Source organism: Gorilla gorilla, chromosome 13 (genome assembly GCF_029281585.2).
Source record: "Gorilla gorilla gorilla isolate KB3781 chromosome 13, NHGRI_mGorGor1-v2.1_pri, whole genome shotgun sequence".
NCBI classification, from domain to species: domain Eukaryota; kingdom Metazoa; phylum Chordata; class Mammalia; order Primates; family Hominidae; genus Gorilla; species Gorilla gorilla.
Window position 1 is genome coordinate 28,874,173 of NC_073237.2, and position 21,922 is coordinate 28,896,094.

The window sequence follows — 21,922 nt, forward strand, 5'->3', positions numbered from 1 at the left end:
GCCTCGGCCTCCCAAAGTACTGGGATTACAGGTGTGAGCCACCACACCCAGCCAATATTTTTTATTTTTTGTTTTTGAGATGGATTCTCACTCTGTCGCCCAGGCTGGAGTGCAGTGGTGTGATCTCGGCTCATTGCAACCTCCACCTCCTGGGTCCAAGCAATTCTCCTGCCTCAGCCTCCCGAGTAGCCGGGATTACAGACTCACGCCACCACACCTGGCTGATTTTTGTATTTTTAGTAGAGATGGTTTCGTCATGTTGGCCAGGCTGGTCTTGAAGTCCTGACCCCAGGTGATCCGCCTGCCTTGGCCTCCCAAAGTACTGGGATTACAGGCGTGAACCACCACGCTCAGCCTGGGATCATTTGTTTAAAAGGATAAGAAACCCACTCACATTTATTGGAAAGACGAATTCACAAACCCCAAGAACAGAAAGTATTATTGGATCTCAGAGAGAAGTGGAAACAGGAATTGAAAAGCCACTAGGAACCAAGGATGTCCATGTTTCCTGTCTTTTTTTTTTTTTTTTTTGAGTTGGAGTCTTACACTGTCACCCAGGCTGGAGTGCAATGGCACGATCTTGGCTCACTGCAACCTCCACCTCCTGAGTTTAAGCAATTCTCCTGTCTCAGCCTCCCGAGTAGCTGGGATTACAGGCGCCTGCCACCACGTCCAGCTAATTTTTTTTTTTTTTGTATTTTTAGTAGAGATGGGGTTTCACCATGTTTGCCAGGCTACTCTTGAACTCCTGACCTGAAGTGATCCACCCGCCTCAGCCTCCCTAAGTGCTGGGATTACAGGCATAAGCCACTGCGCCTGGCCCATGCTTCATGTCTCAAGTTTTCTTTTCTCCAAGGACTGGCTTTGGTAAAAAGTGGCCACCCGGGCAGTTTGGTCTAGTGCCACCAGCCAGTTACACATTCCCTAAAGAATCTGAATGGCCTAGTCCAATCTAGCCTTTGGACTGATTCTCCTGAAACTCCCTCTAGACTGTACTGTGATCAGGGGGTCTAGGCTTATAGCAAATAAAACAGCTACAGAGCCTCACCCTCACAGGGATGTGGGGGCCTACTACAGTAGTTGGGCAGGCCCTCTGAAAGGTGACTGTTGTAAATGCTTAAGTAGTTGCTGGGGCAAGATCGTAGAATCAAATAAGATAAATTCTCTGCACTTAGAATTGGGAGAGAGTTAATAGCTTTATGAGGAAGACAAATAAGTAAATACTTTAAATCAGTGCGATATGGTCTAAGTGTTGTGGGTAGGGGGATATCTTGGGAGCCTACAAGAGAGGCACTTGATCAGCCTGGACATTTAGAGAGTAGTCCAAGAGGACATATCTGAACTGAATCATGAAAGATAAGTACATGTTGGCCAGGTAAAAGAGTAGGAGAGGCTGGGTGTGGTGGCTTACGCCTGTAATGCCAGCACTTTGGGAGGCTGAGGCAGGTGGATCACAAGGTCAGGAGTTCCAGACCAGCCTGGCCAATATGGTGAAACCCCATCTTTAGTAAAAATACAAAAATTAGCTGGGCGTGGTGGTGCACGCCTGTAGTCCCAGCTGCTCGGAGGGCTGAGACAGGAGAATTGCTTGAACCCAGGAGCAGAGGTTGCAGTGAGCCGAGGTCATGCCACTGCACTCCAGCCTGGGCGACAGAGCAAGACTTGGTCTCAAAAAAAAAAAAAAACAGAAAAGAATAGGAGAATCATTTCTGGCATTGTGAACAGCATGAGCATGAAACAAAATAATTATATTTCATTGAAGAATTTTTCATGTATGATATTTATAAGCAATTATTTCTAGAGTTTGAAGTCCATGGCAAGACGTGATGATAGTAGGAGCTGGACTGAGGAGACTCTTGGTTTTGTTTTGTTTTGTTGAGGCAGGGTCTTGCTCTGTCACCCAGGTGCGAGTGCAGTGGCACCATCACGGCTCACTGCAGCCTTGACCTCCTGGGCTCAAGTAGAGACAGGGTCTCACTGTGCTGCCTGAGCTGGTCATAAATTCCTGGGCTGAAGTAATACTTCTTTCTCGGCCTTCCAAAGTCTGGCCCCGTGGAGAGTCTTAATGCCATGCTAAGTATCTCAGATTTAGGTGACGGGGAGTCATTGGATGTTTTTTAGTTGGGGACTGGCATGGGAAGATTTCCATTTTTAGGAAGTTGACTCTGCTTATAATAGAATAATTTTGATAGCAGTGTTGCCTGAAGGCACAAAGACTAATTGTGGTTGTCCAAGGAGAAGTGATGAGTGAGGAAGCAGAGGAAGGAGTCAGCTGTAAGAATATTTAGGAGATAGGTTAGGCAGGACTAGGATGATGGAAATGAGGGAAAAGGAGTAATTTAGGATAAAATCCACACTTGAGTGACAGGGTAGATAGTGGTGGTGTTAGGAAAGTGAGCAATTTGAGGAGCAAGGTTATTTGTTTTGGGCATATTCAGTTTCAGATGCTTGTGGGATGCATCAGCAATGATGCCAGTTAGGCAGGGAGTCTGCTGCTCTCAGGTAGTTGCTAGTTTGAGAGTGGTTTGTCCCCTTCTTCCCCCTGCTCCCACTCAGTCTCTGACACTCTTCTAGCTACTCCTGTCTCTCTCTCTCTGTCTTTAATAAACGTATATATATTTAAATATATAAAGTACATATTATATATACATATATAATTATATATAATTTAAATATTTATATATGTGTCCAGTGTAATGCCCCCACCCAAGGTGTTGGACATGGTGGTAGAGCCCTACAATGTCACCCTCTCAGTCCACCAGCTCACAGAAAACACAGACGAGACCTTTTGCATTGATAAGGAAGCTCTCTAAGACATCTGCTTCCGACCCCTAAAGCTGCCCACACCCACCTACGGTGTCCTGAGCCACCTGGTGTCTGCACTGTGAGTGGGGTCACCACCTGCCTGAGCTTCCAGGGCCAGCTCAACGGCCATGAACAGGGTCCTATTCCCCCGCTTGCACTTCTTCATGTCTGGACTCGTCCAGACCATCCAGGACAACCAGCAGTACTGAGCCCCGATGGTGCCCGAGCCCACCCAGCGGATGTTTGATGCCAAGAATATGATGGCTGCGTGGGACCCCCCTCTGTGGCTGTTGCTTAGCAGCTGACATGTTCAGGGGCCGTACGTGCACGGAGGAGGTGGATAAGTAAATGCTTAATCTCCAAAACAAGGACAGCAGCTACTTTGTTCATTGAATCCCCCACAAGGTGAAAACAGCTGTCTGTAACATCCCACCCTGGGGGCTAAAGATGGCTGCCACCATCATTGGCAACAACACAGCCATCTAGGAGCTGTTCAGGTGCATCTCATACAGTTCACAGCCATATTCTGGCACAAAGCCTTCCTGCACTAGTACATGGGAAGTGGCATGGATGAGATGGAGTTCACTGAGGCTGTGAGCAGCATGAATGTGTCCGAGTACAGGATACCACAGCCAAGGAGGAGAGAGAGTTTGAGGAGTGGGCCTATGAGGAGGTGGCCTAGAGCCTTCTGTTTTTGGGTAAAGGGAAGAAGTGATGTGAACTTTTTATTCACCCATAGTCTGTTCTGTGATAGCCATGTCTGTGTGTGCACTTGTTCTTCATGTCTTGACATCACAGCTCTAAAGACACTCCAATGAAACCATTTTCCTAGTGAAAAAAAAAACCATATATATATATATATATAAACATATACATAAAATACATATATGTATTTGTTTGAGATAGGGTCTTGCTGTTTTGCCCAGGCTGGACTCAATTTGTGATCCTTATGCCTCAGCCTCCTGAGTAGCTAAGTAGTTGGGACTACAGGCACTTGCCACCTTGTCCACCTCATTCATATATATATATATATATATTTTTTTTTTTTTGAGACCAAGTCTCACAGTCTCACACTGTTGCCCAGGCTGGAGTGCAGTGGCTCGATCCCGGCTCACTGCAACCTCTGCCTCCTCGGTTCAAGCGATTCTTCTGCCTCAGCCTCCCGAGTAGCTGAGATTACAGGCATGTGCCACCATGCCCAGCTAATTTTGTAAGTTTAGTAGGGTTTTCACCATGTTAGCCAGGCTGATCTCGAACTCTCAAGCTCTGGTGATCCGCCCGCCTTGGCCTCCTAAAGTGCTGGCATTACAGGCGTGAGCCACTGCGCTCGGCCCTTTTTATATTTTAAACTTAAGACTCACCTAGTTTCTCCTTTCATATATCTTCTGTGTAAGCAGCAGGTTTATTTATGTAAAGGTTTGACATGTTTGGCTTCAACATGAGAATTGCTGACAGGATTTTATTTCAGCCTCTTAGGCTATAAGGTGTATCTATTAGGGCAGATATTACTTCTCTCGTTCATAGCTGTGTTCATAACACTTAGAACAGTACTGGGAAATAAGTGAGTGTCCGAAGGAATGAACTGTTGAATCACTGAAGAGTTTGACTCTTCTAAGGGCTGTCCTTTCGCTCAGACTGATTTTTCCATAAAGCATTTCTCTAAGTTGAATCTTGGAGGGTAAAGAGGCGGAAGAGAGCCTTTCAGGCAGAGGTAGCAGCAAGAGCAAAGGCAGGGAGGAATAGAACTGAATGGGATGTGTGTGTATAGAGAACAGCCATGAGATATTAATAATTCTTCCTTGTCGTATGTCTCTGGTCATTCCAGAAATCTTAGTAATATTAATAGGTATATTAGTAGCCATGATGTGTTCTGGGAATTGTGTTTCGTTTAAAAGTTTCTGTGCATGGTGTGGTTAGGTGAGGATTCAGTGTATAAAATATGACCAAACTGACAGAAAACTGTGTTGGTCTTCCTCTTTGTGTCCGTGGCCTAATAGAAGGCCTCTTGGAAACCTTCTCTGAATCCCAGGCAGAACTTACTGCTTCCTAATCTGTGTTCATGTAGCATATTATTGCTGTCTCTAATATTGTGTTATATTGACTTATTTCATGTTTCATGTCATTAGTAGTCCTGACCATGCCTTTAATAATTCCTAGGGTCTAACATGTAGTAGTTGTTAATTAAATGTTGATGAACAGTTGAACAAAAGGATGTTTATACCCTGTATTGGCCACGTTAAATCAGAACTATGTTCAGCTTCTGTATCCATTTTTTCTTGTAGCTATTTGTCGTAGATGTCCAGACAAGCCAGATCACCAAGATCCCCATTCTGAAAGACCGGGAGCCTGGAGGTGTGACCCAGCAGGGCTGTGGTATCCATGCCATCGAGCTGAATCCTTCTAGAACACTGCTAGCCACTGGAGGAGATAACCCTAACAGTCTTGCCATCTATCGACTACCTACGCTGGATCCTGTGTGTGTAGGAGATGTAAGTTTTCCAGTAGTTGTAGTTGGAGGGAGCCTTGTTTTTAAACGGGTCTCAGTGATTAACATGGGCCCTCCTCTCATCAGCCCAGAGTGGGGACTGGACTCCCCATAGGGCACAGTGTATGTTTGATAAAGGGGCAAGCAGCACACCTCAGGGGCCAACAGTATTGGGTTGCTGTTTGAATCCATAGTGTCCACACACTTCCCGCTGCCCATAGTCAGAGAGTAGCAGTTTACTAAATCATCCATTCATTCATCAGGCATTTATTGAGTCTTCTATGGCTAGGTGTTGTTTGAGACATAGCAGTGAACAGAACAGATAAAGCCCCTGTCCTCTTGAAGCCTACATTCTAGTGGAGGGTGACATATAGACAAAACATAAACCATATAAACTAATATTTACCAGTAATACATCAGAGTGTGATAAGTGCCATGGAGAAGAATAAAGGCAGCATAAAGGGACTGAGAGTAAGGTGGAGGATGCTGTATCAGAAGATAAAGTTTCATTGATAGGATGACACTTGAGCAGGGAGACTTAAAGGAAATGAGGGTACAAGCCATGTAGATGTCTAGATGTCTGGAGGAAGAGAGTTCCAGATAGAAGATGGGACCCAGAGGTAGAAGGCAAGAGCTATGTGTCCGCTACCCACAGTAGTGCCAATTTCATTCCAGCTTTGAACTCCTCAAGATAGAAGGTAAAGATTGATCATTCTCTGTGGGTTGAGACCACCAGAGATCAGAGTTGTAATTTCTACAAAAATATTTTCAGTCTGACTTGTATGCTTCTTTAGAGAGTTTATTACAATCCTTATTTTACTAATTTCTTATTTTCCTCCCTGTACCTGTTACTCCCTGCTCTCCAAGGATGGACACAAGGACTGGATCTTTTCCATCGCATGGATCAGCGACACTATGGCAGTGTCTGGTAAAGTTGCCCTTTTATAGGGAGCTTTTGATGTGGCAGGGATTGGGGGCTAGAGATTGAAAAGGGATAGTAGTGTGATAGGAAACAGCCCAGCCGGGCTCAGTGACTCATGCCTATAATCCCAGCACTTTGGGAGGCTGAGGTGGGTGGATCACTTGAGCCCAAGAATTCAAGACCAGCCTGGGCAACGTATGAGACCCCATCTCTACAATTTTTTTTTTAATTAGTTGAGTGTGGTACTGCATACCTGTTGTCCCAGATACTCAGAAGGTTGAGGCAGGAGGATTGCTTGAGCCCAGGAGAACCAGGCTGCATCAAGCTGTGATCGTGCCACTGCACTCCAGTGTACATGACAGAGGGTGACCCTGTAGAATAATAATTTCTTATTTAGTGTAAAAGTGATACACATTTATTGTAAGAAAATTTTAAAATATAGGCCGGGTGTGGTGGCTCACACCTGTAATCCCAGCACTTTGGGAGGCCGAGGTGGGTGGATTATGAGGTCAGGAGTTCGAGACCAGGCTGGCCAGCATGGTGAAACCCTGTCTCTACTAAAAGTAAAAAAAATTAGCTGAGTGTGGTCGTGGGCACTTGTAGTCCCAGCTGCTCAGGAGACTGAGGCAGGAGAATTGCTTGAACCCGGCAGGCAGAGGTTGCAGTGAGCTGAGATGGCGCCACTGCACTCCAGCCTGAGCAACAGTGTGAGACTCCATCTCAAAAAAAAAAAAATGGATGGATAGATAGGTAAGATACATAGATAAAAAAGGAAGTAAGGACCACCCACAAGATCTCTATCCAGAGATAACCACTTTTTTTTGTGGGTTGTTTCGTTTTCTTTTTGAGACAGTGTCTCATTTTGTCACCCAGGCTTGAGTACAGTGGCATGATCCTAGCTCACTGCATCCGTGAGCTCTTGGGCTCAAGTGATCCTTCTGCCTCAGGCTCCCAGGTAGCTGGGACTATAGGCACACACCTTCACACCCAGCTAGTAATAACGACTGTTGACATTTTAAAATATAACTTGCTAGTCTTTTTTTTTAGTACCTTTTTTCTTTTCCTTTAGACACAGGGTCTTGCTCTATCGCCCAGGCTGGAGTGCAGTGGCACCATCATGGCTCACTGCAGCCTTGAACTCCTGGGCTCAAGCTATCCTCCTGCCTCAGCCTCCCAAAGTGCTTAGATTATACAGGCATGAGCCACTGCACCCAGCCTTAGTATGATTTTTTTTTTTTTTTTTTTTTTTGAGACAGAGTCTCACTCTGTCTTCCAGGCTGGAGTGCAGTAGCACGACCTCGGCTCACCACAACCTCTGCTTCCCAGGTTCAAGCGATTCCCCTGCTTCAGCCTCCTGAGTAGCTGGGATTACAGGCGCCCACCACCACGCCAGGCTAATTTTTCTATTTTTGGTAGAGATGGGGTTTCACCATATTGGCCAGGCTGGTCTCAAACTCCTGACCTCAGTGATTCGCCTGCCTTGGCCTCCCAAAATTGGCCCATATTTTTTAGTTGGTTAATATGAGATCATTTAGAAGATGTATATGTAGAATTCTTTGTGAAATTCTTTCTTTTTTTTTTGGAGACGGAGTCTTGCTGTGTTGCCCAGGCTAAAGTGCAATGGTGCAATCTTGGCTCACTGCAACCTCCGCCTCCTGGGTTCAAGCACTTCTCCCTGCCTCAGCCTCCTGAGTAGCTGGGATTACAGGTGTCCACCACCACGCCTGGCTAATTTTTGTATTTTTTAGTAGAGATGGGGTTTTGCCATGTTGTCCAGGCAGGTCTTGAACGCCTGACCTCAGTTGATCCACCTGCCTCGGCCTCCTAAAATGCTGGGATTACAGGCATGAGCCACTGCACCCGGCCTCATTTTATTACACTTTAAAATTTTCATAATAAAACTTTGATGGGGTAAGTGAGGTCACACTGTACACAAAGTAATCTTCTGAAACACAGTTATCTAATTTTCTCACTCTGATGCTCAAATCTTTGAGACTTTCTGGTATCTGTAAGATGAGAAACAAATTTTATAGCACAGCATACAAGGCCCACGCCCATCTTTCCAACTTTCTCTCTCATAGCTTCCATGCTTGCACCCCATAATCCAGCATAACAAACCATGTCTAGTTCTCCAGATGTGCCCTTGTCTCTGTGGCCTTTTCTAATTTCACATAATTAACATTCTACTTTGAATTGATGTGTCTGTCATTTTAGATGTTTTTTTTCTTTTTTTTTAATTTTTGAGACAGAGTCTCGCTCTGTCGCCCAGGCTGAAGTGCATCTTGGCTCACTGCAACCTCAGCCTCCCAGGTTCAAACACTTCTCTTGCCTTGGCCTCCCAAGTAGCTGGGACTACAGGTGCGTGCCACTGTGCCTGGCTAATTTTTGTATTTTTGGTAGAGACAGGGTTTCACCATGTTGGCCAGGCTGGTCTCAAACTCCTGACTTCAAGTGATCTGCCTGCATCAGCCTCCCAAAGTGCTGGAATTTCAGGCGTGAGCCACTGCGCCTGGCCTAGATGTTTTTTTCTATGAAGTGTTCAGGAGATTAGCAGTGTGGGAAGGGCACCTTCTTGGTCTCAAAGGAGAACTGGCAGATAACTTTACTGGAAAAAGAATTTTAAAACACATTTTCGTTGTTGTTGTTACTGTTGTTGTTGTTGAGACAGGGTCTCACTCTGTTACGTAGGCTGGAGTGCAGTGTGTGATTATTGCTCACTGCAACCTCGAACTCCCAGGATTAAGAGATCCCCTCAAGTAGCTGGGACTACAGGCACACACCACCACACCCGGTTAATTATTTCTATTTTTTATAGAGACTGGGTCTCACTTTGTTGCCCAGGCTGCTGTCGAACTCCTAGGCTCAAGCGATCCTCCCACTTCAGCCTCTCGAAGTGCTGGGATTACAGGCATGAGCCACTATGCCCGGCCTAAAACATAATTTCTTGATACTCAGTTTTATGGATATAATATAACCCTATTGTTGAACATACTGAGTGTTCCGAATAAACATCTTTGTGTATGGGTATTGTGATAGTGGATTGTTTCTGAATGGGAATATAAACTTGCTTTTTATTTTTGTTTCTTTTTTTTTTTTTTTTGAGATGGAGTCCTCCTCTGTCGCCCAGCTGGAGTGCAGTGGCCATGTCTTAGCTCACTGCAACCTCCGCCTCCCAGGTTCAAGCGATTCTCCTGCCTCAGTCTTCTGAGTAGCTGGGACTACAGGCGCGTGCCACCACGCCGGGCTGGTTTGTCTTTTTAGTAGAGATGGCTTACAACATGTTGGCCAGGTTGGTCTTGAACTCCTGACCTGGTGATCCACCTGCCTCGGCCTCCTAAAGTGCCGGGATTACAGGCATGAGCCACTGCGCCCAGCTGTTGTTTCTCTTTTTTTTTTTTTTTTTGGAGTTAAGGTCTCGCTCTGTCACCCAGGATGGAGTGCAGTGGCGTGATCATGGCTCACTGCAGCCTTGACCTCCCAGTCTCAAACAATCCTCCTGTCTCAGCACCCCACCCCTGTCCCTGAGTAGCTGGGACTACAGGCATGTGCCACCATGCCTGGCTAGTTTTTTGTATTTTTTTGTACTGATGGTGTTTCGACATTTTGCCCAGGCTGGTCTCAACGTCCTGGCCTCAAGCGACCTGCCTGCCTAAGCCTCCCAAAGTGTTGGGATTACAGTCGTGAGCCACTGCGCCCGGCCAGGAATATAAAATTTCCTTGCTGCAGGTTGCTCAGTTGTCCTCTAGAAAGATACCATTTTAGCTTGCCACCAACAGTATATTCAGGGCTCAATTCACAGAAAAGTGTTCCTGTTTTTTGTTGTTGTTGTTGTTGTTGTTTGTTTGTTTTGAGATGGAGTCTCTGTCATCCAGGCTGGAGTGCAGTGGTGTGATCTCGGCTCACTGCAACCTCCGTCTCCTGGGTTCAAGCAATTCTCCTGCCTCAGCCTCCTAAGTATCTGGGATTACAGGCACACGCCCGACTAATTTTTGTATTTTTAGTAGAGACAGGGTTTCACCATGTTGGTCAGGTCGGTCTCAAACTCCTGACCTCGTTATCTGCCTGCCTCAGCCTCCCAAAGTTCTGGGGTTACAGGCATGAGCCACCGTGCCCGGCCTGGGTTTTTAAGTGCTTTATTATTGTTTGCTAAGAAAACTGATTTATCTTTTTAAGCATTCGTTTTATATAAAACAGTCATTATTCTTTTTTTTTTTTTTTGGAGGCAGGGTCTTACTCTGTTGCCCAGACTGTTGGTGTGATCCCAGCTCACTGCACCCTTGACCTCTCCAGGCTCCAGTGACCCTCCCACCTCAGCCTCCCGGGTAGCTGGTACCACAGGTTTGCGCCACCATGCCTGGCTAATTTTGTATTTTTTGTAGAGACAGGGTTTTCCCATGTTACCTGGCCTCCCAGAGTGCTGGGATTAAAGGCATATACCACTGTACCCAGCCTAGAATAGTCGTCATTATTATCTTTTTTTTTTTTTTTTTTTTTTTTTGCGACGGGGTCTCACTCTGTCACCCAGGTTGGAGTCTGTGGCACAATTTCAGCTCACTGCAACTTCTATTTCCCAGGCTCAAGCTATCCTCCCAGCTCAGCCTCCTGAGTAGCTGGGACCACAGGCGTGCCCCACCACGCCTGGCTAATTTTTTGTATTTTTGGTAGAGATGGGGTTTTGCCATGTTGCTCAGGCTGGTCTCAAACTCTTGAGCTCAGGTGGTCCACCTACCTCAGCCTCCCAAGTTGCTGGGATTACAGGTGTGAGCAGTAATTCTTAATAAAGAACAGTCTAGAACAGTCATTCTTAATAAAAGGATTGTGGGCTGGGCACAGTGGCTTACGCCTGTAATCCTTGCACTTGGGAGGCTGAGGAGGGCGGATCACCTGAGGTCAGGAGTTCAAGACCAGCCTGAACAACACGGATAAACCCCGTCTCTACTAAAAATACAAAATTAGCCGGGCATGGTGGCACATGCCTGTAATCCCAGCTACTCGGAAGGCTGAGGTAGGAGAATCACTTGAACCCAGTAAGCAGAGGTTGCGGTGAGCCAAGATCGTGCCATTGCATTCTAGCCTGGGCAATAAGAGTGAAACTCTGTCCCCCCACCAAAATAAATAAATAAATAATAAAGGAATTGTGGCCGGGCACAGTGGCTTACACTTGTAGTCCCAGTATTTCGAGAGACTGAAGCAGGAGTTGGAGGTCAGGAGTCCAAGACCAGCCTGGGTAACATAGTGAGACCCCATTTCTACAAAAAAATGAAAATAAAAAATTACCTGGGCATGAGGATACATGCCTGTAGACCCAGCTACTTGGGAGGCTGGGGCAGGAGAATTGCTGAAGCCCAGGAGGTTGAGGCTGCAATGAGCCATAATCATGTTATTGCACTCCAGCTTGGGTGACAGAGCCAGAACCTGTCTCATTTAAAAAAAAAAAAAAAAGTTGGGGAGGGTTTGTGGTCCTTGTGGGTTCATGGAAAGCCCACGGATTTCAGGAAATCCATGGGTCTCCCTGAAATTGAATGTAAAATGTGGTGTTTTGTGTAATTTTCTAGAAAAAGAGGCCTAGTCTGGGTATGGTGGCTCATGCCTTTAATCCTAGCACTTTGAGAGGCTGAGGTATGAGGATCACTTGAGGCCAGGGGTTCAAGACTAGCCTTGGCAACAAATCGAGACCCCATCTCTACAAAAAAAAGTTAAAAAAATAAGGCTAGGCTTGGTGGCTCATACCTGTAATCCCAGCACTTTGACAGGATGAGGCAGCTGGATCACTTGAGCCCAGGTGTTTAAGACAATGCTGGGCAATATGACAAAACCCTGTCTATAAAAAAAAAAAATGCAAAAATTAGCCAGGTGTGGTAGGGTGTGCCTGTAGTCACAGCTACTCAGGAGGCTGAGGTGAGAGGATCACTTGTGCTCAGGAGGTGGAGGTTGGGATGAGCTGAGATTGCACCACTCCACTCCAGCCTGGGTAACAGAGTGAGGCCTTGTATTAAAAAAAAAAAAAAAAAAAAAAGGCTGGGCGCGGTGTCTCACTCCTGTAATCCCAGCACTTTGGGAGGCCGAGGCAGGTGGATCACGAGGTCAGGAGATCGAGACCATCCTGGCTAACACAGTGAAACCCCGTCTCTACTAAAAATACAAAAAATTAGCCAGGCGTGGTGACGGGCCCCTGTAGTCCCAGCTACTCAGGAGGCTGAGGCAGGAGAATGGCGTGAACCCAGGAGGCGGAGCTTGCAGTGAGCCGAGATCGCACCACTGCACTCCAGCCTGGGCGACAGTGCGAGACTCCATCTCAAAAAAAAAAAAAAAAAAGCCAGTCATGGGGGTGCATACCTGTTGTATTAGCTACTCAGGAGGCTGAGGCAGGAGGATCACTTAGGCCCAGGAAGTTGAGCCTGCAGTGAGCTATGATTGTGCCACTATTGCCCTGTCTACCCTGAGCCCCAAAGTGAGACCCTGTCTCTAAAAAAAGAGAGACATAAGGGGGTCCAAGGCTCAAAAAAGGTTAAGCACCACTGCTTTAGAGGGGAGGGTTCCCAAGCCCTACTGCCCACTAAAAGTCAGCTGTGGATGCATGCCAAGAGACCTAAACATTTGGCATAGAAAATTACTAAGCTTTGGCCAGGCGCACTGGCTTACGCCTCTAATCCCAGCACTTTGGGAGGTTGAGGCGGGCGGATCACGAGGTCAGGAGTTCGACACCAGCCTGGCCAACATGGTGAAACCCTCTCTCTACTAAAAATACAAAAATTAGCTGGGCGTGGTGACGTGTGCCTGTAGTCCCAACTGCTCGGGAGGCTGAGGCAGGAGAATCGCTTGAACCCGGGAGGTGGTGGTTGCAATGAGCCGAGATCATGCCATTGCACTCCAGCCTGGGTAACACAGAGAGACTTCATCTCCAAAAAAAGGGAAAAAAAAGAAAAAGAAAAAAGAAAATTAGCTTTATCAAAATGTATAAAATTCTCGTTAAAAAATTTCGAGTAAGGCGCGGTGGCTCATGCCTGTAATCCCAGAACTTTGAGAGGCTGAGGCAGGTGGATCACTTGAGGTCAGGAGTTCGAGGCCAGCCTGGCCAATATGGTGAAACCCCGTCTCTACTGAAAATACAAAAATTAGCTGGGCATGGTGGCACGCGCCTGTAGTCCCAGCTACAGGCTGGGGCAGGAGAATTGCTTGAACCTGGGAGGCGGAGGTTGCAGTGAGCCAAGATTGCGCCATTGCGCTCCAGCCTAGGCATCACAGCAAGACTCCATCTCAAAAATAAAAATAAAAAGAATTAGCAGGGCATGGTAGCATGCGCCTGTGATCTCAGCTACTTGGGAGGCTGAGGCAGGAGAATCGCTAGAACCCAGGAGGCCGAGGTTGCAGTGAGCCAAGATCGTGCCACTGCACTCCAGCCTGGGTGATAGAGCGAGACTCTGTCTCAAAAAAAAAAAAGCAGACCAGGTGTGGTGGCTCACACCTGTAATCCTAGCACTTTGGGAGGCCAAGGCAGGCTGATCGCTGGAACTCAGGAGTTCAAGACCAGCTTGGGCAACATGGTAAAACCCCGTCTCTACTAAAAATACAAAAAAAATAGCCGGGCATGGAGCAGGCACCTGTAATCCCAGCTACTCGGGAGGGTGAGGCACGGGAATCGCTTGAACCCAGGAGACGGAGGTTGCAGTGAGCTGAGATCGCACCACTGCACTCCAGCCTGGGTGACAAAGCGAGACTCTGTCTCAAAAAATAATAATAATAATAAATAAATTTCAACAACCATGTCAAACTTAAAAGTTGTATTTTAATGCCTAGACCTTAGGTGAATAATTCTCTTAGTGTAGCTATTAAAATGCCTACTGCTCTGTGTTTAGGGTGGGCCATCTGGCCAAGCTTCAGCACATATGAGGATGATGCACAAACAGCTAGACTATGAAAGCCCTCTTTGGCGTCTGTGGGATTTCCCGTAGAGGTGTGGGTACATCTGACATCTGTGTTCTCCTGGCCCTGCAGGCTCACGTGATGGTTCTATGGGACTCTGGGAGGTGACAGATGATGTTTTGACCAAAAGTGATGCGAGACACAATGTGTCACGGGTCCCTGTGTATGCACACATCACTCACAAGGCCTTAAAGGACATCCCCAAAGAAGACACAAACCCTGACAACTGCAAGGTTCGGGCTCTGGCCTTCAACAACAAGAACAAGGTATGAACTTGTGTAGGGATCCCTGACCTGTATTCCTCTTGCTTATGTCTTGGGATATGCACTCCTTTTTCCTTCCCCATCAGTGCTTGCTACATAGCATGGTTCTGAGCCCACAGAACACCTCTTAAAGGCTGAGTGATGCTGGTGAGAAATTATAACTGAGGCTCTGAAACCCACCCCTTCAACTGGTCTCTGCAGTATTTCTCTGAGTGGTCTATATTTGTGGGTCAGCCTCACAGAATTCCCCTAGGGCCACCCTGATTTGACTGTCTCTCATTTGCACATGCCTTTGCAGGTGCTGTATTCTGGGCATGATTTTCATACTTGCTTCTGAAAACAATCACTTTTTTTCTCTTTGGTATTCATTCCTTTTTTTTTTTTTCTTTTTGAGACTGTGTTTTGCTCTTGTCACCTAGGCTGGAGTGCAATGGCACGATCTCAGCTCAGAGCAACCTCCACCTTCCAGGTTCAACCAATTCTTCTGCCTCAGATTCTCAAGTAGCTGGGACTACAGGCATGCACCGCTACACATGGCTAATTTTGTATTTTCTAGTAGAGACGGGGTTTCACCATGTTGGCCAGGCTGGTCTTGAACTCCTGACCTCAGTTGATCCACTCTCCTTGGCCTCCCAAAATGCTGGGATTACAGGCGTGGGCCACCACGCCTGGCCAGTATTCTTTACTGCCTACTTTCCCTTCACATTTCCACTAAGTCTTACCTTATTGAGTCAGATCTGATGCTGAGGTTTTAATAAAAGCAGAGTGTCGCCCAGGCGCAGTGACTCACGCCTGTAATCCCTGCACTTTCGGAGGCCGAGGCAGGCAGATCACAAGGTCAGGAGTTTGAGACTAGCCTGGGCCAACATGGTAAAACCCCATGTTTACTGAAAATACAAAAAAATTAGCCAGGCATGGTGGCATATGCCTGTATTCCCAGCTACTCAGGAGGCTGAGGCAGGAGAACTACAGGAGGCGGAGGTTGTAGTGAGCCGAAATTGCGCCACAGCACTCCAGCCTGGGTGACAGAGCAAGACTCCATCTCAAAAAAAAAAAAAAAAAAGCAGTGTCAGAATATACACCCAGAGCCAGAGAAAGGCTTCTCCAGAATCTGAATCAGGCCACAGTTTGAAGGGTAGTTCCCTCAGCCTCCTATCCCATCTGTATTTATGGCCTAAGGGTAGATTAATCTCTCCTAGATTAGACTCTTCACTTACAGAAATTCTCACACTAGATTATGAAACTGTCCTTCACATGTGTGCCCTGCTTTAACTCTCCAACAGGATGTTGAGGGAGTGATAGCGTAGTGAGGAGTTTTTCAACCATGGGTGCCTGTGTTATTGCTGGCAGCCTCAATTTAATATGCCATTCAGCTAGGTTCTGTAGGGTGAAGTAATGGTCTAATAATTACTGGCACCTCTGCTGGAATCATCACGAGACAGGAGTAAAGGACCCTGACCTTAGAATCCTCGCCTGCTTATTATCGTACATTAGTTGTTATAGATGATAATATAACCTGGTTTTCATTGCTCTTGTAGGAACTGGGAGCAGTGTCTCTGGATGGCTACTTTCATCTCTGGAAGGCTGAAAATACACTATCTAAGGTGTGATGAACATGATTTTGTGGTTTTACCTAATAATTCACCTTCAGTTAAAATACTGTAATTCTAGCTGAGTTTTTTTTTCATGTTTATTTTATCTATTCATTTATTTTTGAGGCAGAGTCTCGCTCTGATGCCCAGGCTGGAGTGCAATGGTGCAATCTTGGCTCACTGCAACCTCTGCCTCCTGGGTTCAACCAGTTCTTGTGCCTCAGCCACCTGAGTAGCTGCTGGGATTACAGGCATCTGCCAACATGCCCAGGTATTTTTTTTGTATTTTTAGTAGGAACACAGTCTCACCATGTTGGCCAGGTTGGTATTTTTATTTTTAAAGACAATAAATATAGGGTCTCACTCTGTCACCCAAGTTGGAGTGCAGTCATGGCTCATGGATCAGTGCAGCCTTGAACTCCTGGGCATAAGCGATCCTCTTGCCTCAGCCTCCCAAGTAGCTGAGACTATGGGTATGTGTCACCACACCCATCTGGTTGTTTTTTTTGTTTTGTTTTGTTTTTTTAATTTTTTGTAGAGACAGAGTCTCACTATGTTTCCCAGGCTGGTTTTGAACTCCTGACCTCAAGCGATCCTCCCACCTTGGTCTCCCGAAGTGCTGGGCATTCAGGCATGAGCCATTGCACCTGGTCTCAATTCTTGTTTAAAAGACCAGTTCTCCAAAGGCCTGGGCATGTTTTTGCACAGTACATGAAATTTTGAGTCTGGTGTGCCTCTCTTGCAGGAAAGTCTTTTAAAGAGTAAGACAGGGTGATTCTTTCCTATTGCATAAGCTTCCTGAGAGGCTCCTTTGACTAGCAGTCCTCCTCAACAATGCATTTAAGTATTTCTTTATAGATTGATGACTACTTGGCATGCTGTAAGGGAAGGAAAACCTAAGTGTTAGGAACCTTTGGCAATTGAAGATCGATCAAATTAAGATAAACCATCTCTGAAATAATCATGTAAGGTAATGAGAAAATAGACTTAATTTACAATACAAATTGATCATCCCTAATCCAGAATGCTCCAAAATCCAATTGGGCACAATGCCTTAGGCCTGTAATCCCAACACTTTGGGAGGTTGAAGCAGGAGGATTGCTTGAGCCCAGGAGTTCAAAACTAGCCTGGGCAACACAGTAAGACCCTATCTCTGCAACAAAATTTAAAAATTAGCCATACATTGTGGCATATGCCTGTAGTCCCAGCTACTGGAGGGTAGCAGTGCTGAGGCAGGAGGACCACTTGAGCTGAGGAGGTCAAGGCTGCAGTGAGCCGTAATTTTGCCACTGCACTCCAGCCTGGGTGACAGAGCGAGACCCTATCTCAAAAAAAAAAAAAAAAAAAAAAAAAAAAAAAAGCCTGGCGCAGTGGTTCATGCCTATAATCCCAGCACTTTGGGAGGCCAAGGCACGCGGATCATGAGGTCAAGAGATCGAGACCATGCTGGCCAACATGGCGAAACCCCGTCTCTACTAAAAATACAAAAATTAGCTGGGTGTGGTGGTGGGCGTCTGTAGTCACAGATACTTGGGAGGCTGAGGCAGGAGAATCGCTTGAACCCAGGAGGCAGAGGTTGCAGTGAGCCGAGATCATGCCACTGCACTCCAGCCTGGCAACAGAGCAAGACTCTCTCTCAAAAAAAAAAGCCTCCAAAGTCCAAAACTTTTTGAGCACCAACACAATGCCACAAATGGAAAATTTCACACGGGACACCTTTGCTTTCTGACAGGTCAGTGTACCAAACATTGTTTAATGCAGAAAATTATTTAAAATATTGCATAAAATTACCTTCACTCTATGTGTATAAGATGTATATGAAACATAAATGAATTTTGTGGTTAGACTTGGGTGCCATCCCCAAGATAGCTCCTTACATACATGTAGATATTTAAAAATCTGGGCTGGGTGCGGTGGCTCACGCCTATAATCCCAGCACTTTGGGAGGCCAAGGCGGGTGGATCACAAGGTCAGGAGATTGAGACCATCCTGGCTAACATGGTGAAACCCCATCTCTACTAAAAATACAAAAAATTAGCCAGGCGTGGTGGTGGGCACTTGTAGTCCCAGCTACCCGGGAAGCTGAGGCAGGAGAATGGTGTGAACCCAGGAGAATGGTGTGAACCCGGGAGGTGGAGCTTGCAGTGAGCTGAGATCGCGCCACTGTACTCCAGTCTGGGCGACAGTGCGAGACTCCGTCTCAAAAAAAAAAAAAAATCTGGAGAAATCCGAAATTCAAAACATTTGTAGTCACAAGCCTTTTGGATAAGGGAGATTCAACAAGCAACTTTTACATAGAGTTAAACCTACCTGTGAATCATTTGTCTTTTTTTTATTTTTTTTGAGACAGAGTCTCACTTTGTTGCCCAGGCTAGAATGCAGTGGCACAATCTTAGCTCACTGCAACCTCCGCCTCCCAGGTTCAAGTGATTCTCCTTCCTCAGCCTCCTGAGTAGCTGGGATTACAGGCATGCACCACTACCCCTAGCTAATTTTTGGTATTTTTAGTAGAGACAGCATCTCACCAGGTTGGCCAGCCTGGTCTTGAACTCCTGACCTGAGGTGATCTGCCTGCCTCAGCCTCCCAAAGTGCTGGGATTACAGACGTTAGCCACCACGACCAGCTTTTTGTCTTCTTCTTATCCTAGAGGACTTTGCAAGAGGAAGCAGGGTTCCAGGAATTAGTGATTCCTTCATGTCACAATAGCCTTTGAGCTCCACTGACCTTGTATGCTGTCTTATGTGTAGTATGCACTCACTGAGGATTTGCTAACTGACAAAGACCCAGGGTTAAGGCTGATGTGGGTTATCTGGGATTAAGCTAGTCCCATGAGCGTGCTTTCTATAGCGTACAATTCCCATTCAGGTGGGAAGGTGAGCTGGGGGTAGCCAGAGATCAGCCTCTTTATCTGAAAAGCACTGAGGTGGCCCTTCCTGGCAGACAGAACAGAGTGGGACCATGGCTTTAGTGCCCTGGAACGATTCCCAGAAACAACCTGAATAGTTGAAACAGCCTACCAAGAAAGGCCTTGGCCTTTCCAGCTACTTCTGATTATTTATTCCAGATTTACCTTTTCCCCAACCTGTCTCCTTCAGTATCTAGGTCTTACCGTCTATTAACATTCACCTCCTCTTTCTCCTGTATACCTAGGGGTGGAACAGAGTGTTATTTCTGTAATCAGGGCTTGATTTTATGTGGCTTTTATATGAGGGAAGCCCATCAAGGTGGGAGTACAGAAACAATATCCCTGCCTTACCCTCTCTGCTGATGCCATGGTTATATCTCTCCTCTATTTTCAGCTCCTCTCCACCAAACTGCCATATTGCCGTGAGAATGTGTGTCTGGCTTATGGTAGTGAATGGTCAGTTTATGCAGTGGGCTCCCAAGCTCATGTCTCCTTCTTGGATCCACGGCAGCCATCATACAACGTCAAGTCTGTCTGTTCCAGGGAGCGAGGCAGTGGTAAGAGTCCCTGTGTGCACCTCAGGCCTACAGCTGCACTGCATATGGGTTCTGACTTTCAGTTTCTTTGTTGGTTTCCAAACAGGTATAGTGCTCTGTATGGAACATATGGAAGTGTGTTCAAAAAGGGGAGCGACGGCTAGGCGTGGTGGCTTACGCCTGTAATCCCAGCACTTTGGGAGGCCGAGGCGGGCGGATCACCTGAGGTCGGGAGTTTGAGACCAGCCTGACCCATAAATATGGAGAAACCCCGTCTCTACTAAAAATACAAAATTAGCCGGGCGCAGTGGCGCATGCCTGTAATCCCAGCTACTCGGGAGGCTGAGGCAGGAGAATTGCTTGAACCTGGGAGGCGGAGGTTGCGGTGAGCTGAGATCGCACCATTGCACTCCAGCCTGGGCAATGAGCGCGAAATTCTGTCTCAAAAAAAAAAAAAAGGGTGTGGGGGGAGTGACACAAAAGGGCACTAGACTTTCAAACACCACAGACAAATGTGTCGCCACAGAAGCCTTTGTTGGGAGCCACCAGTCAGGATATTAGTTAGTAGTTTCCATGTTCTTTTAGAAAGCTCTACATTTTTTTTTTTTTTTTTTTGAGACAGAGTCTCGCTCTGTTGCCAGGCTGGAGTGTAGTGGCGCGATCTCAGCTCACTGCAACCTCTGCCTTCTGAGTTCTAGTGGTTCTCCTGCCTCAGCCTCCCGAGTAGGTGGGACTACAGGCACATACCACCACGCCCAGCTAATTTTTGTATTTTTAGTAGAGACGGGGTTTCACCATGTTGGCCAGGATGGCCTTGATCTCTTGACCTTGTGATCCCCCCACCTTGGCCTCCCGAAGTGCTGAGATTACAGGTGTGAGCCACTGCACCTGGCTGAGAGCCCTACTTTCTATCCTGTGGTAATTTTTTTGCTGTGGTCCTGCCTGAACTAAAATTCTGTTTATGCTAAGATGTGGCATGGTGGGATAAGGAGGAAGTTTACAAAGGGCATGAGGAAACCTCAGGGTAATGCGTATGTTCATTATGTAGATTGTGGTTATGATGTCATGGATATATACATATGTCAGAACCTCAAATTGTATACTTTATGTGTCGTATATTGCATGACAAACCTCAATAAGGCTGAAGAAAATACCGAGTTTAGTTCTGACCACTGAGTAAATTAAGCTTCCACCTCAAATCTTTTATAACATATTCTCTGTAAGAGCACCCTCATTCTTTATTGAAGAGGGAAAAAATACTTATTCTAGTGTGCTTTGAAGGTTTCAAAATACCTTTTTCTGACATCCCATTTCATCATACCAAGAACCCTGTGGGAAGCAGATGAGAAAACATAGTTTTACATATAAGACCTAGAGCCAGCTAAATAATTTGCCCAGCATCACACAGCTTGATGGGGGAACAGCTAGGGACCAGAATCCAACTTAACAAATTGTATTTTCTTTATCTCACTTTATCCCATTTCTCACTTTATCCCGTATCTCACTTTATCCTGTTTCTCATGCAAAAATATGGCTGTGTTATCCTGAGAGTCCTAAAAGGCACACTGGATTGCAGTTCACCCTCTCTTTTTCAAGTAGTGTTTATTCCTGTGCAGATACTGCAAAGTAGCTTTTGTTTTGGGTTTTTTGCGGTTTTTTTTTTTTTTTTTTTGAAGACAGGGTCTTCACTCTATCAGCCAGGCTGGAGGAAAGTGGTGCAATCTCAGCTCACTGCAGCTTCCACCTGCCAGGCTCAAGCAGTCCTCCCACCTCAGCCTCCCGAGTAGCTGGGACTATAAGCGTCCACCACCTCATTCAGCTAATTTTTGTATTTTTGTAGAGACAGGTTCTCATCATGTTGCCCAGAGTTGTCTCAAACTCTTGGGCCACCCACCTCAGCCTCCCAAAGTGTGTGCTAAGATTACAGGGATTACAGGCGTGAGCCACTGTGCCCAGCTATTTCTTTTTTGTTGTTGTTGTTGTTGAGATGAGTCTTGCTCTGTCACCTAGGCTGGAGTGGAGTGGTGTGATCTCAGCTCACTGCACCCTCTGCCTCCCAGGTTCAAGCGATTCTCTTGCCTTAGCCTCCTGAGTAGCTGGGACTACAGGCGCGTACCACCATGCCCAGCTAATTTTTGTGTTTTTAGTAGAGATGGAGTTTCACCATGTTGGCCATACTGGTTTTGAACTCCTGACCTCAAGTGATCCACTCACCTTGGGCCTCCCAAAGTACTGGGATTACAGGCTTGAGCCACCGCGCCTGGCCTATTTGTTCTTAATTATAGTTAAAATGCTTATATTTTAGAACAAATAATAATGTATAATGAGAGTAGTAGAGAAAGGAATAAATAGGGCCGGGCACGGTGGCAGATGCCTGTAATCCCAGCACTTTGGGAGCCTGAGGCAGGTGGATCACCTGAGGTCAGGAGTTCGAGACCAGCCTGATCAACATGGTGAAACCCTGTCTCTACTAAAAATACAAACAAAATT

At 46.3% G+C, this 21,922-nt stretch overlaps 1 protein-coding gene and 1 long non-coding RNA gene across 5 annotated transcripts in view; one reads left to right on the plus strand and one right to left on the minus strand.

Annotated features, from left to right (window-relative positions):
• The window catches only part of DCAF12 (DDB1 and CUL4 associated factor 12), a 41,146-nt gene that overhangs the window by 14,766 nt on the left and 4,458 nt on the right, over positions 1-21,922 (plus strand). For all 4 annotated transcript variants that reach the window (XM_031014637.3, XM_031014638.2, XM_031014636.3 and 1 more), the window contains 5 exons: positions 5,088-5,294; positions 6,158-6,218; positions 14,208-14,401; positions 15,937-16,002; positions 19,291-19,453. In XM_031014637.3, coding sequence (XP_030870497.1) covers positions 5,088-5,294; positions 6,158-6,218; positions 14,208-14,401; positions 15,937-16,002; positions 19,291-19,453 — 691 coding nt within the window. The remainder of the gene's footprint in view (positions 1-5,087; positions 5,295-6,157; positions 6,219-14,207; positions 14,402-15,936; positions 16,003-19,290; positions 19,454-21,922) is intronic.
• Positions 1,862-6,579, minus strand: LOC129524749 (uncharacterized). The gene is made up of 3 exons (XR_008668656.2): positions 6,466-6,579; positions 3,539-3,633; positions 1,862-2,272 (listed from the first exon to the last, which is right to left on the minus strand). It is a non-coding gene; the product is annotated as an uncharacterized lncRNA (long non-coding RNA).